Raw genomic sequence first — 17850 nt, 5'->3', positions numbered from 1 at the left:
AAGACGCCTTTTATTGCAAAAACTAGTTTTCGCATCCCCATATTTTGAGAGCTATCATTTTTACATATTTTGGTTCACAGAGTCATGTGAGGGCTCGTTTTTTGTGGGACAAGTTGACGTTTTTATTGGTACCATTTTCGGGCATATGATATTTTTTGATCACTGGCTATTCTAATTTTTGGGAGGCAGAATGAACAAAAACCAGCAATTCAGGAATTGTTTTGTTGTTTTTTTTTGCTATGTCATTCCATGTGTGATAAAATTGATAAGGCAGTTTTATTCTTCGGGTCAGTACGATTACAGCGATACTACATTTATATATTTTTTATGTTTAGGCGCTTTTACACAATAAAAACCATTCTATAGAAAATAGAGTTATTTTTGCATCGCTTTATTCCAAGAGCTATAACTTTTTTAATTCTCTGCTGATAGAGCTGTATGGCTTTTTTTTTTTGTGGGACAAGATGACGTTTTCAGCGGTACCATTTTTATTTTATTCATCTTTTTGATCGCTTTACACTTTTTGTTCAGCAGTATAATGATAAAGCCTTGTCTTTTGCCTCGTTTTTTTTTTTACAGTGTTCACTGAAGGGGTTAACTAGTGGGACAGTTTTATAGAGCGAGTCGTAAAGGAAGCGGCGATACCAAATATGTGTACTTTTTTATTTTTTTCCTTAAATAAATGTATTTATTGGAAAAATATTTGTTTCTTTTTTTTGTTTTTTTGTGGGATTTTTAAAAATATTTGTACACTTTTTATTATTATTTATTTTTACTTTTTTACAGTGTTCACTGAAGGGTTAACTAGTGGGACAGTTTTATAGAGCGAGTCGTAAAGGAAGCGGCGATACCAAATATGTGTACTTTTTTATTTTTTTCCTTAAATAAATGTATTTATTGGAAAAATATTTGTTTATTTTTTTTGTTTTTTTGTGGGATTTTTAAAAATATTTGTACACTTTTTATTATTATTTATTTTTACTTTTTTACATTGTCTCAGGATCACTCTATAGTGATAGGTCGCTGATCTGATACTCTGCAATACTTCTGCAATGCAGAGCATTGGAGCAGCATCTGACAGACAGGGAAGGAAGCATGTCAGCGCCTGAGAGTAGGCGCTCACAAGCCACCTTCCATGCAGGACCCTGAAGGACCCCGCAGCCTTCTTGGGGCCAGTGGTCTCCATGGAGACCATCAGAACAACGCAATCACATCACGTTATTCTGATGGGAGCACTAAGGAAGTCCCCCTCCCTGCGTGCGATCTCGATGTCGCCGACACTATTGACAGCGGCATCAGAGTGGTTAAACACCTGCGATCAGTGCTAGCACCGATCGTGAGCATTGCTGCAGGGTATTAGCTCTCAGTGTGAAGCTTCGCAATCGCGGCGTGATATATACTGCTGTTTGCAGGAAAGCAGCTCCCGCAGAGGAGTATGTGTATGGTGCATGTCGGGAAGGGGTTAAAGGAAATGTATGAACAGGTTACATACATACATATATATGTGTACTGTATACACTGCTCAAAAAAATAAAGGGAACACTAAAATCCCACATCCTAGATATCACTGAATGAAATATTCCAGTTGTAAATCTTTATTCATTACATAGTGGAATGTGTTGAGAACAATAAAACCTAAAAATGATCAACGTAAATCACAACTAATATCCCACGGAGGTCTGGAGTTGGAATGATGCTCAAAATCAAAGGAGAAAATGAGGTTACAGGCTGATCCAACTTCAGTGGAAATGCCTCAAGAGAAAGAAATGATGCTCAGTAGTGTGTGTGGCCTCCACGTGCCTGTATGACCTCCCTACAATGCCTGGGCTGGGCATGCTCTAAATGAGGCGGTGGATAGTCTTCTGATGGATCTCCTCCCAGACCTGGACTAAAGCATCCGCCAACTCCTGGAAAGTCTGTGGTGCAATGTGACATTGGTGGATGGTGCGAGACATGATGTCCCAGATGTGCTCAATCGGATTCAGGTCTGGGGAACGGGCAAGCCAGTCCATAGCTTCAATGCCTTCATCTTGCAGGAACTGCTGACACACTCCAGCCACATGAGGTCTGGCATTGTCCTGCATTAGGAGGAACCCAGGGCCAAGTGCACCAGCATATGGTCTCACAAGGGGTCTGAAGATCTCATCTCAGTACCTAATGGCAGTCAGGCTACCTCTGGCCAGCACATGGAGGGCTGTGCGACCCTCCAAAGAAATGCCACCCCACACCATTATTGACCCACTGCCAAACCTTTCATGCTGAAGGATGTTGCAGGCAGCAGATCGCTCTCCACGGCGTCTCCAGACTCTGTCACGTCTGTCACATGTGCTCAGTGTGAATCTGCTTTAATCTGTGAAGAGCACAGGGCGCCAGTGGCAAATTTGCCAATCCTGGTGTTCTGTGGCAAATGCCAAGCGTCCTGCACAACCCCCATCTGTGGAAGTCGGGCACTCAGACCATCCTCATGGAGTCGGTTTCTAACCGTTTGTGCAGACATATGCACATTTGTGGCCTGCTGGAGGTCATTTTACAGGGCTCTGGCAGTGCTCCTCCTGTTCCTCCTGCACAAAGGCTGAGGTAGCGGTCCTGCTGCTGGGTTGTTGCCCTCCTACGGCCCCCTCCATGTCTCCTGGTGTACTGGCCTGTCTGCTGGTAGCGCCTCCAGCCTCTGGACACTACGCTGACAGACACAGCAAACCTTCTTGCCACAGTTCGCATTGATGTGCCATCCTGGATGAGCTGCACTACCTGAGCCACTTGTGTGGGTTGTAGAGTCCGTTTCATGCTACCACGAATGTGAAAGCACAACCAACATTCAAAAGTGACCAAAACATCAGCCAGAAAGCATTGGTACTGAGATGTGGTCTGTGGTCCCCACCTGCAGAACAACTCCTTTATCGAGTGTGTCTTTATAATTGACAATAATTTCCATCTGTTGTCTATTCCATTTGCACAACAGCATGTGAAATTGATTGTCAAACAGTGTTGCTTCCTAAGTGGACAGATTGATTTCACAGACGTTTGATTTACTTAGAGTTATATTCTGCTGTTTAAGTGTTCCCTTTATTTTTTTGAGCAGTGTATATATATATATATATATACAGTGGGGCAAAAAAGTATTTAGTCAGTCAGCAATAGTGCAAGTTCCACCACTTAAAAAGAGGAGGGGCGTCTGTAATTTACATCATAGGTAGACCTCAACTATGGGAGACAAACTGAGAAAAAAAATCCAGAAAATCACATTGTCTGTTTTTTTATCATTTTATTTGCATATTATGGTGGAAAATAAGTATTTGGTCAGAAACAAAATTTCATCTTAATACTTTGTAATATATCCTTTGTTGGCAATGACAGAGGTCAAACGTTTTCTGTAAGTCTTCACAAGGTTGCCACACACTGTTGTTGGTATATTGGCCCATTCCTCCATGCAGATCTCCTCTAGAGCAGTGATGTTTTTGGCTTTTCGCTTGGCAACACGGACTTTCAACTCCCTCCAAAGGTTTTCTATAGGGTTGAGATCTGGAGACTGGCTAGGCCACTCCAGGATCTTGAAATGCTTCTTACGAAGCCACTCCTTCGTTGCCCTGGCGGTGTGCTTTGGATCATTGCCATGTTGAAAGACCCAGCCACGTTTCATCTTCAATGCCCTTGCTGATGGAAGGAGGTTTGCACTCAAAATCTCATGATACATGGCCCCATTCATTCTTTCATGTACCCGGATCAGTCGTCCTGGCCCCTTTGCAGAGAAACAGCCCCAAAGCATGATGTTTCCACCACCATGCTTTACAGTAGGTATGGTGTTGGATGGATGCAACTCAGTATTCTTTTTCCTCCAAACACGACAAGTTGTGTTTCTACCAAACAGTTCCAGTTTGGTTTCATCAGACCATAGGACATTCTCCCAAAACTCCTCTGGATCATCCAAATGCTCTCTAGCAAACTTCAGACAGGCCCGGACATGTACTGGCTTAAGCAGTGGGACACGTCTGGCACTGCAGGATCTGAGTCCATGGTGGCGTAGTGTGTTACTTATGGTAGGCCTTGTTACATTTGTCCCAGCTCTCTGCAGTTCATTCACTAGGTCCCCCCGCGTGGTTCTGGGATTTTTGCTCACCGTTCTTGTGATCATTCTGACCCCACGGGGTGGGATTTTGCGTGGAGCCCCAGATCGAGTGAGATTATCAGTGGTCTTGAATGTCTTCCATTTTCTAATTATTGCTCCCACTGTTGATTTCTTCACTCCAAGCTGGTTGGCTATTGCAGATTCAGTCTTCCCAGCCTGGTGCAGGGCTACAATTTTGTTTCTGGTGTCCTTTGACAGCTCTTTGGTCTTCACCATAGTGGAGTTAGGAGTCAGACTGTTTGAGGGTGTGCACAGGTGTCTTTTTATACTGATAACAAGTTTAAACAGGTGCCATTACTACAGGTAATGAGTGGAGGTAAGAGGAGACTCTTAAAGAAGAAGTTACAGGTCTGTGAGAGCCAGAAATCTTGACTGTTTGTTTCTGACCAAATACTTATTTTCCACCATAATATGCAAATAAAATGATAAAAAAACAGACAATGTGATTTTCTTGATTTTTTTTTCTCAGTTTGTCTCCCATAGTTGAGGTCTACCTATGATGTAAATTACAGATGCCTCTCATCTTTTTAAGTGGTGGAACTTGCACTATTGCTGACTGACTAAATACTTTTTTGCCCCACTGTATATATATATATATATATATATATATATATATATATATATATATATATATAGACACACACACTCACTGTAGCAATTCACTCAGGTAGGCATTAGGCTGCGTTTAAACAGGTGTTGATATTCCAACATGGCAAGGTATGTTAGCTCCATAAACCCCGGAGGGACTATAACACAAAACAGCTGTGTTCTGGCACAAAAGTAATCACAGCTGGAAAGTACAGTACATTTGGGAGATCAATACTTCGGGAGGTATACGTCCACCCACACACAGGTCAGTATGATATCTCTCCAGCTCCCACACTCTGGCAGACTGTCCACCATTAACTGGACTCTTTTCTGTCTAGGACCAAAGGCTGCTCAGCTCCTCATCTGACTCATCAGTCGCTCCATTCAGAGAGAGACCCTCATTTGAGTCTCTCCCAACTGCATCTCACATATTGGCTCATCATTCACCAGCAGCACACTTGCCTCTGCTTCAACATCCAGCACACTCACTGGCTGGTAAGCAGCAACACAGACTGAACCCATTTCCTGGCAAGTGCACTCCTAATCAAGACCTGCAGTGCTAGTACTCAGGCTCCGACTGGCCCATAGGGGAACAGGGGAATCCCCCGGTGGGCCCCTGTGCAGATCTGGGCCCCCAACCCCACTGTATGGACAGTACTTGGCATAATTCACTTGATTCACTCTGTACAGAAAAAGCAGCATCTTGTCATTCATTAACCAAACTACCCAGTTTATTATTCTATATAGATATAGGTAAATTTGTGATTGAGGGTAGCGTAATATTTGTATGCAGGTGAAAAGTGGGCCCCTCAAAAGTCCAAGTTTCTGGTGGGCCCTTGGCACCCCAGTCCGACACTGCTAGTACTTAATACTGTAAGATACACCAAACAAGCAGAGAGATCTTGAAAATATTCACACTAGCCACTGGGCCTTATAGTAGACTCATATTTCTTGTTTTTGTACACAAGACTTTTCAGCAGTTCCATTTTCATGACATGCAGGATTACAATGAAAGAGGTAACGCTTTTAAATACAGTAGATAACACAGGAACACCATGCACAATAGGTGATGTCACAGTTCACCAATGTCTATGTGTCTGCCGAAAAGAAAAGGTAGAATGAAAGTAATTTTAGGCCCAGTGACCAGTGTCTAAATTCAAAGTTTCTATATATCTATTGATAAATATATATCTATATCTACATAAAGATATTGATAAATGTACAAAATTAACATAAAAATCGAATTTAAGTAATTTTCACATGACACATTCCTTTCAACTTAAAATCAGTATAAGATAAAGTTAGTTATTTGCAAAGGTATTTAAGATATTCAATATTTTTTACTGTAGAACACTACCTGTATCTTAAGACGTGAATGTAGTAGACTGTTCGGATACAAAATCTCCTGCTTTTTAAAGTACCAGGCATGTGTTTGAGACTTTAAAAATACACACTCTAGTGAGAATATCTGAAAGAAAATTATCCGAAGTCTGAATGCTGCCAATCCTGTCAGTTTATTCTGCATATATCCTTATGCAGATGAAACTGACGGGATTTGTCCTTATGTCATTCTGCATAAATTTCATCCTTTGCAATCCAAAGGAAGAAATTTGAGTCTTAAGGCCCCGTCACACTTAGCGACGCTAAAGCGATCCCGACAACGATACGACCTGTCAGGGATCGTTGCTGCGTCGCTATGTGGTCGCTGGTGAGATGTGTAACAGTGAGATCTTCCCAATGACGCAGCAGCGATGCGGCGACCTGTAGCGACCTGTACAACGATGTCACATGGCAGCTATTATGACGATTCAGACCTCGATGAGGGACGTCCTGTGTGACGTTGTAGTCAACGAGGTCGTTGGTAAGGTGTCAAACACAGCGATGTGTGCTACCCAGCGGGACCTCAACGATCTAAAAAAGGTCCAGGCCATTCCGACACGACCAGCGATCTCACAGCAGGGGCCTGGTCGCTGCTACGTGTCAAACATAGCGAGATCGCTACTGAGGTCGCTGTTGCGTCACAAAACTTGTGACTCAGCAGCGATCTCGCTAGCGACCTCGCTTAGTGTGACGGGGGCTTTAAAGAGTAACCATCATGTTATTTATTGATTTATTTATTTACATAAATCAATAGTGCAAATGAAAATATGAAATGTTGAAAAGTATCTTATTAGAGAAATCTCCATCTTTCTCCTCTAGGGCTGATCAGTCATTCTCAAAATTCGTGTAACATCTGTCTTCAGTGAAAGAAGATTTTCCCATTACTAAAATTGGAGATAATTTTGGTGCTCATAGTTCTACAGAGATCTGAAACTGTTTTTTCAAGAGAACTTCGAGAAGAATGTTTGTGGCTGCCATTAGCTTCTACCTCCATAGAATTTTAAAAGCACTGTCATCTTCTGTCTTATTAAGTGAAGACAGGATTTCCCACTATTAAGATTTCTCCAATGAACTGAGAATGAAAAAAGCAAATTTCTCTAAGAAATAGTACAAACATGAACATACGCATAGTACCATTGATTTCTGAAGCAAAAATTAAAATGACAGTTACTCTTTAACCACACTATTTTTGGCATTTTGGGCACAGTGGAAATGCCCTGTGGGAACATACCCTATGCTAAAGAACAATTTAGTATGTAACACTAACATAAAATGAATACAAAACACATCTCATGGATACTACCTCTATAAAATAAATGCATGCTGTTAAACATGCAAAAATGCTAATAATACTAATGTTACAACTTTGTAGTAGCATACAATGTAACTCAAAGAGGACAAGTATAAACTAAATATGTGGCAAAGTGGCTAAGATGATTTGTATTATACACTGTATGTATTATACAGACTGACAAGTGAGTATTTTGACCATATCATCATTTTTATGCAGATTCTCCAACTGTATAAAGTTGAATTCTTATTGGATGAAGCAGATGTGTATTTGTGTAATGAGGCATGGTGTGACCTAAGGATATCATCCCCCTTTATCAAGGTGTGAAGAAGTGTTTTCCTCAGGCAAAATAGGCAAAAAAAGAGCTTTAACTGACTATGAAAAGTGAAAAATTAAGAGTTTTACAGAGGGATGCAACACTCTTGAAATTGTTAAGATATTGAGGCGTGATCACTGAACCATCATAAGTTTTGTTGCAAAAAACGTGTTGTAAAAAAAAGATGCACATTAACTGACAAAGATTTGAGAAGAATCAAAGGTGAAGCAGCAAGGAACTTATTATCCCCCAGTGCTGTCATATTCCAGAACTGCAACCTCCCTGGAGTTCCCAGAAATACAAGATGTTCAGTGCTCATAGACATGGCCAAGATAAGCGAGGCTGAAACCACCACTGATCAAGACAGATTTTTCAAAGATTTTTATGGACTGGTGAGATGAGAGTGATTGTTGACAGACTAGATGGATAGGCCTGTGGCTTGATCAGTTATGGGCACAGGCTTTCACTTCGTCGGCATCATGGTGGAGGTGGGGCACTGCAATGCGCTATTTTTTTTAATTAAAAATGAGCTAGTTGGACCTTTTCAGGTTGAAGAAGGCACTCCAGATCAACTCCCTTACCTACTCATACTTTTTAGAAGATACTTTCTTCAAGCAGTGGTATAAGAAAAACCTTCATCTTTGAAGAAAGCCATGATTTTTATAAAGGATAATACTCCATTACATGCTCAGTACTCCACTACTGTGTTTCCCTGAAAATTAGACCTACCCTTAAAAAAGCCCTAGCATGATTTTAAAGGGTTTTTGTAGTATGCATGAAATACAAGCCCTACTCCAAAAATAAGCCCTAGTTACACTCAAGGCCAGCGTGAAGGGGTGAACTGAGCAATTGCCCAGGGCCTCCCCTCTCTTAGGTGTCCCCAGCATTTCTATTTCAAGGTTAAGAGTGCTTAAGAACATATGGTGTCATGTAACCATGATGTCACCAAAGGTCCTTTAACTGCAGGAGTCTACAACAGCTTGGCTGGAATGCACTGTATGTGCAGTTTGTGAATATACATGTATATTGAAATGCAGTGTGTGTGTGTGTGTGTTAGAATAAATGTTGATTTTTTTTGTTCAATAATAAAGTAGAATTGTTGTTCATAGAAAAAAAGATAAGATATCCCAGGAAAATAATAGGAAATCCAAATGGCGATCGGCAATCCACTGCTTGTGGTGCACATGGAAGTAAGTTAAATGAACTGAAGAATTCACTCAAGAGATATTGCGAATCTTGATTCTTTTATTTGTCAGAATTTATTCACAATATCTTCCCCTGAAAATAAGCCCAACCCCATCCTTCGGGGAAAAAAAATAATATAAGACCCTGTATGATTTTTTGGGAAACACGATACTTGGCTAACCAGTAAAGGCCTTAAAAGTGAAAGAATAGTAACATGGCCCACTTCCTCACCTTATCTAAACCCTATTGAGAACTTGTGGTCAATTGTAAAAGGGGATCTGTCACGTGATAAAACACCTTTAACCTGCTGATATGGGATTATTCTGCAGGTCAATAGTGCTCTGAACATGCACATAGAGCCCAACTGCCGGGAGGGAATAAACTTTATTCTTCCCAGCAACGTTTAGCGTTCAGTCATGGGGGTGACACCTGCAGGGCTTCAGTTACCGCCCTGTGTATAGTAAGCGGAGGCTGTAACCGCACTCCCAGCATGGACTGACAGCACGCATGGGACACAGCCTGGGATATATAGCAGATAGCCTCAGAATGTGTACCCTATCTGCTGTATATCTCAGGCTTTGTCCCATATGTGCTGTATACCTCAGGCTGTGTCACATATGTGCTGTATACCTCAGGTTGTGTCACATAAGTGATGTATACCTTAGGCTGTGTCCCATATGTCCTGTATACCTCAGGCTGTGTCCCATATGTGCTGTATACCTCAGGCTGTGTCACATATGTGCTGTATACCTCAGGCTGTGTCGCATATGTGCTGTATACCTCAGGCTGTTTACCATATTACTTGTATACCTCAGGTTGCGTCCCATATGTGCTGTACAGCTCAGGCTGTGTCGCATATGTGCTGTATACCTCAGGCTGTGTCCCGCATGTGCTGCATACATCAGGCTGTGTCCTATATGTGCTGTATACCTCAGGCTGTGTCTTAAATGTGCTTTATACCTCAGATGGTGCTCCCTATGAGCTGTATACCTCAGGCTGTGTCTTATATGTGCTGTATACCTCAGGCTGTGTCTTAAATGTGCTGTATAACTCTGTTGGTGTTCCCTATGAGCTGTATACCTCAGGCTGTGTCCCAAATGTGCTGTATACCTCAGGCTGTATCCCATATGTGCTTATACATCAGGGTGTGTCTCATATGTGCTGTATACCTCAGGCTGTGTCTCATATCTACTGTATACCTCAGGCTGTGACTTATGTGTGCTATATGCCTCAGGCTGTGACCCATATGTGCTTATACATCAGGGTATGTCTCATATGTGCTGTATACCTCAGGCTGTGTCCCATATGTGCTTATACATCAGGGTGTGTCTCATATGTGCTGTATACGTCAGGCTGTCTCATATCTACTGTATACCTCAGGTTTTGTACCATATGTGCTGTATAGCTCAGGCTGTGTCCCATATGTGCTTATACATCAGGGTATGTCTCATATGTGCTGTATACCTCAGGCTGTGTCTTATGTGTGATGTATACCTCAGGCTGTATCCCATATGTGCTGTATACCTCAGTCTGTGTCCCATATGTGCTGTGCGCCTCAGGTGGTGTTCCCTATGTGCTGTATAATTTATAATCGGTGCCCGCCGGCTGGACGTTCCACACTCCTGCTCTACATGGATGTTTATTTCTTTTCATCTGAAGAATTTAGTATTCAATTTTAATGTGGGAATATTGTATATCAATACTATGTGGTAAAGATACACAAGACAAGATTTTGTTTGACAAAATAATTCCACCTCTTTTATAGTGTTCGCTATATGGTAACGTAACCTTTCTTGCAATTCTAGACCTTGACTATGGTATGAGAGTGCCATAATACATGAAAACAAACACTAATACTATAGATGAATTTATAATGGCATTGAGACTAAAAGATGTAGACCAGCTCTTCTTCAACACTGGTCATGGTTTTGGTGTGTTTTGATTAAGCCATATCTTAAGTGCCACTTGAATGATGTTTGTGCTCAGTAATGTAGAGCAGAATAGTCTAACAGTTCCTTGGGGCTCACCTCCTGGATGTTCCTCTTAGCTCGACTGTCAGATGGATGCATGACCGTCCCCATCACTTTCACATTGCCACAGACAACGAGGGCTTCATCTGGTGTGTCAGTGTTAATTCCTACTCGACCGTGAGACACCACTGTCTCTGGGACATGCCCTCTCTGCCACAGGACATCATTATCATTCTCAAACTGCCCAGGGTTCGATGCCTAAAACACAAAGCAATATTTTTCAAAATGCTTAACTATTTTGTGTATAACATCATGCTGCAGCCAGTCTTGTGTAACTACGGTATATAGAGTAATCCAAGGACAAGATGTTGTATGAATTACTATTACAGCACACAAGTTTCATATTAATTCAGGAGCTAAATATACACATTTGTGCTTAGATTATACATTAATGAAAATTTGGTTTCTATTTTCAGCCAATGCTCCTAAAATAAGGAATAAGCTACTGTGGAGATAGTCTTGATAAAAAAAATGGAACCATTTTGTTTCTACAGCTTGTATGCAGACCTTTATATTTCTATGGTTACTGACTACACGCCGAGTCAGACTATACAGTTTTTGTTTGTAGTCTGTAAAAATGGAGAATATACCTCTAAGATAAAAATAACCCATTTTCAAATATTGTGAGCAAAAGCAAACATCATTCTTAACTGCAACGCGTCACGTCATGTCACTAGATTTTGGTACCGTAAACCACAAGCATGCCGTAATACTGCGGGGAAATAGGGAACCATACCTTTTGTTATCAAAATACTCTGTTATAGCACTATGCATAAAAAGAGCGCACACTGTATGAAGAGTCATCAGGAGAGTCCACCATCTTCTGGCCATGTGTATATAAAGCCGAGGTCAGTTCGCAGATCGGCATTGTAAAGAAACCCTGAGAACCGCTTCTTAACTGACGGCATACATTGTTTATCTTTTGATCAGCCAGTGTGATTTGATATCATCATTGCGATGTGATAAATATGTGATGTCACACCAGGAAAACATAGCCTAAGTAGGAATTAAAACATAACCTTTAATGTTAAAAAAGTAAAAAAGGAAAAAAAAAAAAAAGTGTCGCCCCAAAGACTATGAGGAAGTACTAAATGATGTAGCCTGTATGGAAAAACACCATGTCCAAGTAGAACATATAAAATATTAGTAAGGACATCAGGGTAACATGGAGGGTGGCAGGTCTCTATGTCCTTCTCTTTAGCACTCATGCACTTTATCTCCCAGGCAAGCTAGTCCCCTGATGATCCGGCTTGCGAAGAAACGCGTTGGGACATTCTATGAGGGAGAGTGCAGGGCATGATATTATCCAGGGGTAGATGTGGACTGCCCTTGTAAGGGCGGGAGCTCTGGGTTTTAGGTTTATCGTTAGCCCTTCAGGGATTGACAAGGCATTGTCTCCCGACGCCGCTGATTTATGGACTTTTCAATTCCATGAACTGTGGGCTTCACCTAACCCGTCCTTGGCAACTGGTGAGATCGTTCCTTTATTAATATACCTTGGTTGTATATGACATCTACCATATTTGCTTTATTCCCTCCCCCCTATTTTTCACTTCTTGTGATACCTGCTAATAATTTATACAAACAAGGTTACCTAGTTATTTTTTGCACCGTACAAGTGCTATAGCTATAACAAGAGGTATCTTGGGATTGCGGGACAGCACACTATGTTTGTGCAACTGTTGTCCTTACTAATATTTTATATGTACTACTTGGACATGGTGTTTTTCCATACAGGCTACATCATTTAGTACTTCCTCATATTCTTTGGGGTGACACTTTTTTTTTTTTTCCTTTTTTCCTTTTTTCACATTAAAGGTTATGTTTTAATTCCTACTTAGGCTATGTTTTCCTATGATTGGTGGGATTTGTTGGATGCGTCCAATTAGATTTATTGATATTTGGCTTTTTTTTATGTCACACCAGGCCAGCTAATCTAAAAAAGAGCCACAGATGCCGTCAAATAAGAGTCGGTCCACAAGACTCCCATCCAGCAACCAGGGATTACTGATGTAACTGATGGACCAGGTCCTGAGAAGCAATTTGCACCAACCCTACTCCTTACTTCACGATTTATGCTCTTGATGCCACTAAAACGCTTCTCATAACGCTTCTCGGGCAATTTACACTAAGCACTTGGTGTGTAAACATCTTTTTAGATATAATGTGATAACAGAGAATATTGACAGTATAACACCAAGTTTTTAATGGTTTAGTTGACAAAAACCTGGTGACAGGTATTCTTCAACATATACTGATAATAAATGTGTAAAAAAAGTCAATTTCCCATACCTTTCCACCTTACAGCCATTCGACCAGGATCAGAAGGACAAATATCATGTCTATGGACCACAATGCCTGGGCTACTTGCAAGTCTCCGGTTTCCTGACCGACACTATCTTACAGTCTCATAAATTCAGGTTGGGAGATTCGCAGTCAGTAAGGGCATGGTGATGACTATGAAATAAATCCGGCCTTTGTATAAGACTTCCCATATACATGCAGCTATCTATTAGCTCTAATAGAACCTCAGCCTTGTCTTTTGTTCCTGACTTGACACTTCCTTTCCAACTTTTATCTCTTGCAGGTCTTTGTATTTTCAGGATAAAGTAGGGTTAGCATAATCCCATGTATTGCTTCTGCTGGCAGCTGTAAACTCCTGTGAAATATCTTGATGACATCTAATCTTTCACATCCAAATGTGAGTGATGGGGAGTCACATGTGCTGACATAAACTCCATCACAAAGGTAGTGTATCACTTGCTTTGCCAGCATTAGCAATCTCATATCATGCATGCTGACAATGCTGGCATTATAAACTGCGACTGTCCAGCAGACTTCATCCCTGGTATTTATAACAAGCCAAATAAGACAAAAATCATTCTGGATTTAAATGTTGTTATATGCAATGCGAGTGCAGTAATATTTTGTCCATTATGTCCCACATTTAGTAATAATGAAGTATTTTACACCAACAAAATGTGAAAGAGTGGCTTAAGAAAATTAAACATAATTTTTAAAATGATCTACATATTAATGAGCACTGTATGGAGAATTTGAGAACTTTGACCATTTTTATACCTGAGCAATTGTACATTTTCTCCAATAATTTGAGCTTTTTTAAACTGCCTTTGTTGAAGAGTCTAAAATATATTTACAGCTTGACCACACTCACCTCATCGTTATTTTTTTAATTATTATTATGAAGTGAATTTAAAAATGTTTGCATATATTCAGGGTAGTTTTATCTGCAACATTTAACCTGTTCAATTTCAGCCCAAATGTGGTCTAAACTAAAGGTGGATGTAGGTATGGAAGAGTATTTAATACTTATGTAACATACACTGATCAGTCTTATAATAATAATAATAATTTTTATTTATATAGCGCCAACATATTCCGCAGCGCTTTACAAATTATAGAGGGGACTTGTACAGACAATAGACATTACAACATAACAGAAATCACAGTTCAAAATAGATACCAGGAGGAATGAGGGCCCTGCTAGCAAGCTTACAAACTATGAGGAAAAGGGGAGACACGAGAGATGGATGGTAACAATTGCTTTAATTATTTGGACCAGCCATAGTGTAAGGGTACTGTCACACAGTGGCACTTTGATCGCTCCGACGGCACGATCCGTGACGTAGCAGCGTCGCTTGATTATCGCTCCAGCGTCGTAGACTGCGGTCACACTTTGCAATGCACGGCGCTGGAGCGATAATTTCATGACGTAGTTGCGATGTAGAAGTCATACGGGACATTGGGAATATCGTGCACACCTTTGTTACACGCTGCGATCATGCCGCCACAGCGGGACACTTGACGACGAAATAAAGTTTCAAATGATCTGCTACGACGTACGATTCTCAGAGGGGTCCCTGATCGCAGTAGCGTGTCAGACATAGCGATATCGTAACTATATCGCTGGAACGTCACGGATCGTGCCGTTGTAGCGACCAAAGTGCCACTGTGACAGTACCCTAAGGCTCGGGTGTTCATGTAAAGCTGCATGAAACAGATAACTGCCTAACTGTGTAGCAGCACAGACACAGAGTGCTATTAACTGCATAAAGTGTATGAGAACATGATGCAAGGAACCTGATTATGTTTTTTTTTTTTTTTTTTTTTTAATAGGCCACACAGGGATAGTTAGGTTAATGCGTTGAGGCGGTAGGCCAATCTGAACAAATGAGTTTTTAGGGCACGCTTAAAACTGTGGGGATTGGGGATTAATCGTATTAACCTGGGTAGTGCATTCCAAAGAATCGGCGCAGCACGTGTAAAGTCTTGGAGACGGGAGGGGGAGGTTCTGATTATTGAGGATGCTAACCTGAGGTTATTAGCGGAGCGGAGGGCACAGGTAGGGTGGTAAACTGAGACCAGAGAGGAGATGTAGGGTGGTGCTGAGTAGGGTTGAGCGAAACGGGTCGATCATTTTCAAAAGTCGCCGACTTTTGGCTAAGTCGGCGTCTCATGAAACCCGATCCGACCCCTGTGCTTGTCGGCCATGCGGTACGCGACTTTCGCGCCAAAGTCGCGTTTCAATGACGCGAAAAGCGCCATTTCTCAGCCAATGAAGGTGAACGCAGAGTGTGGGCAGCGTGATGACATAGATCCTGGTCCCCACCATCTTAGAGAAGGGCATTGCAGTGATTGGCTTGCTGTCTGCGGCGTCACAGGGGCTATAAAGGGGCGTTCCCGCCGACCGCCATCTTACTGCTGCTGATCTGAGCTTAGGGAGAGGTTGCTGCCGCTTCGTCAGAAGCAGGGAGAGCGTTAGGCAGGGTCCACTAACCACCAAACCGCTTGTGCTGCAGCGATTTCCACTGTCCAACACCACCTTCGGTGTGCAGGGACTGTGGAAGCTATTTTTTTTTTTTTTTCCCCTCAGCGCTGTAGCTCATTGGGCTGCCCTAGAAGGCTCCGTGATAGCTGTATTGCTGTGTGTACGCCACTGTGGAAACCAACTGCTTTTTTCAAAGCACATATCCTCTTGTTCCTTCCTTTCTGCACAGCTATCTTTTTTGTTTGTCCACACTTTTTATTTAATTTGTGCATCAGTCCACTCCTATTGCTGCCTGCCATACCTGGCTTACATTACTGCAGGGAGATAGTAATTGTAGGACAGTTTTTTTTTTTTTTTTTTTTTTTTTTTGTGGGAGATTAAGATTGGCATTTCTGCTACAGTGCCATCCCTGTGTGTGCCATCTCTCACTGAGTGGGCCATAGAAAGCCTATTTATTTTTTCCGTGATTTGTGTTCTAAAATCTACCTCAACACAAAAACACTACATCAATCAGTGGGAGAAAAATATTGGCCTCAGTCAGGGCTTGTGTGCCACTGCTGTGTGTGCTATCTCTCATTCAGTGGGCTATAGCAAGCCTATTTTTTTTTTTTTTTTTTAATATTATTTGGTTTCTAAAGTCTCCCTGAAAAAAAAAAAAAACCTAAAAAAACAGTGGGAGAGTAATATTGCCCTTTCAGCTTGTGTGCCAGTCTTGACTCCTGGGTGTGCCACCTCTCTCCCTCTCATTCAGTGGGCCATAGAAAGCCTATTTATTTTTTTTTAAAAATATTATTGGGTTTCTAAAGTCTCCCTGAAAAAACAAAAAATACATAAAAAAACAGTGGGAGAGTAATATTGCCCTTTCAGCTTGTGTGCCAGTCTTGACTCCTGGGTGTGCCACCTCTCTCCCTTTCATTCAGTGGGCCATAGAAAGCCTATTTATTTTTTCCGTGATTTGTGTTCTAAATTCTACCTCAACACAAAAACACTACATCAATCAGTGGGAGAAAAATATTGGCCTCAGTCAGGGCTTGTGTGCCACTGCTGTGTGTGCTATCTCTCATTCAGTGGGCTATAGCAAGCCTATTTTTTTTTTTTTTTTTTTTTTTTTTAATATTATTTGGTTTCTAAAGTCTCCCTGAAAAAAAAAAAAAAACCTAAAAAAACAGTGGGAGAGTAATATTGCCCTTTCAGCTTGTGTGCCAGTCTTGACTCCTGGGTGTGCCACCTCTCTCCCTCTCATTCAGTGGGCCATAGAAAGCCTATTTATTTTTTTTTTTTAATATTATTTGGTTTCTAATTCTCCCTGAAAAAAAAAAAAAAACCTAAAAAAACAGTGGGAGAATAATATTGCCCTTTCAGCTTGTGTGCCAGTCTTGACTCCTGGGTGTGCCACCTCTCTCCCTCTCATTCAGCGGGCCATAGAAAGCCTATTTATTTTTTTTTAAAAATATTATTGGGTTTCTAAAGTCTCCCTGAAAAAACAAAAAATACATAAAAAAACAGTGGGAGAGTAATATTGCCCTTTCAGCTTGTGTGCCAGTCTTGACTCCTGGGTGTGCCACCTCTCTCCCTTTCATTCAGTGGGCCATAGAAAGCCTATTTATTTTTTTTTTTAAATATTATTGGGTTTCTAAAGTCTCCCTGAAAAAAAAAAAAAAACCTAAAAAAACAGTGGGAGAGTAATATTGCCCTTTCAGCTTGTGTGCCAGTCTTGACTCCTGGGTGTGCCACCTCTCTCCCTCTCATTCAGTGGGCCATAGAAAGCCTATTTATTTTTTTTTTAAAATATTATTGGGTTTCTAAAGTCTCCCTGAAAAAAAAAAAAAAAACCTAAAAAAACAGTGGGAGAGTAATATTGCCCTTTCAGCTTGTGTGCCAGTCTTGACTCCTGGGTGTGCCACCTCTCTCCCTCTCATTCAGTGGGCCATAGAAAGCCTATTTATTTTTTTTTTTAAATATTATTGGGTTTCTAAAGTCTCCCTGAAAAAACAAAAAATACATAAAAAAACAGTGGGAGAGTAATATTGCCCTTTCAGCTTGTGTGCCAGTCTTGACTCCTGGGTGTGCCACCTCTCTCCCTTTCATTCAGTGGGCCATAGAAAGCCTATTTATTTTTTCCGTGATTTGTGTTCTAAATTCTACCTC

At 41.2% G+C, this 17850-nt stretch overlaps 1 protein-coding gene across 2 annotated transcripts in view; it reads right to left on the bottom strand.

Moving 5' to 3' along the window:
* Positions 1-17850, bottom strand: part of MYRFL (myelin regulatory factor like) — a 365303-nt gene that overhangs the window by 141534 nt on the left and 205919 nt on the right. For both annotated transcript variants that reach the window (XM_077265271.1, XM_077265272.1), the window contains one exon: positions 10911-11111. In XM_077265271.1, the coding sequence (XP_077121386.1) occupies positions 10911-11111 (201 nt within the window). The remainder of the gene's footprint in view (positions 1-10910; positions 11112-17850) is intronic.

Source organism: Ranitomeya variabilis, chromosome 5 (assembly GCF_051348905.1).
Source record: "Ranitomeya variabilis isolate aRanVar5 chromosome 5, aRanVar5.hap1, whole genome shotgun sequence".
In the NCBI taxonomy this organism is placed as follows: domain Eukaryota; kingdom Metazoa; phylum Chordata; class Amphibia; order Anura; family Dendrobatidae; genus Ranitomeya; species Ranitomeya variabilis.
The sequence above is the reverse complement of the archived record's forward strand: the minus strand, read 5'-3'. Positions and strand labels throughout refer to the sequence as shown.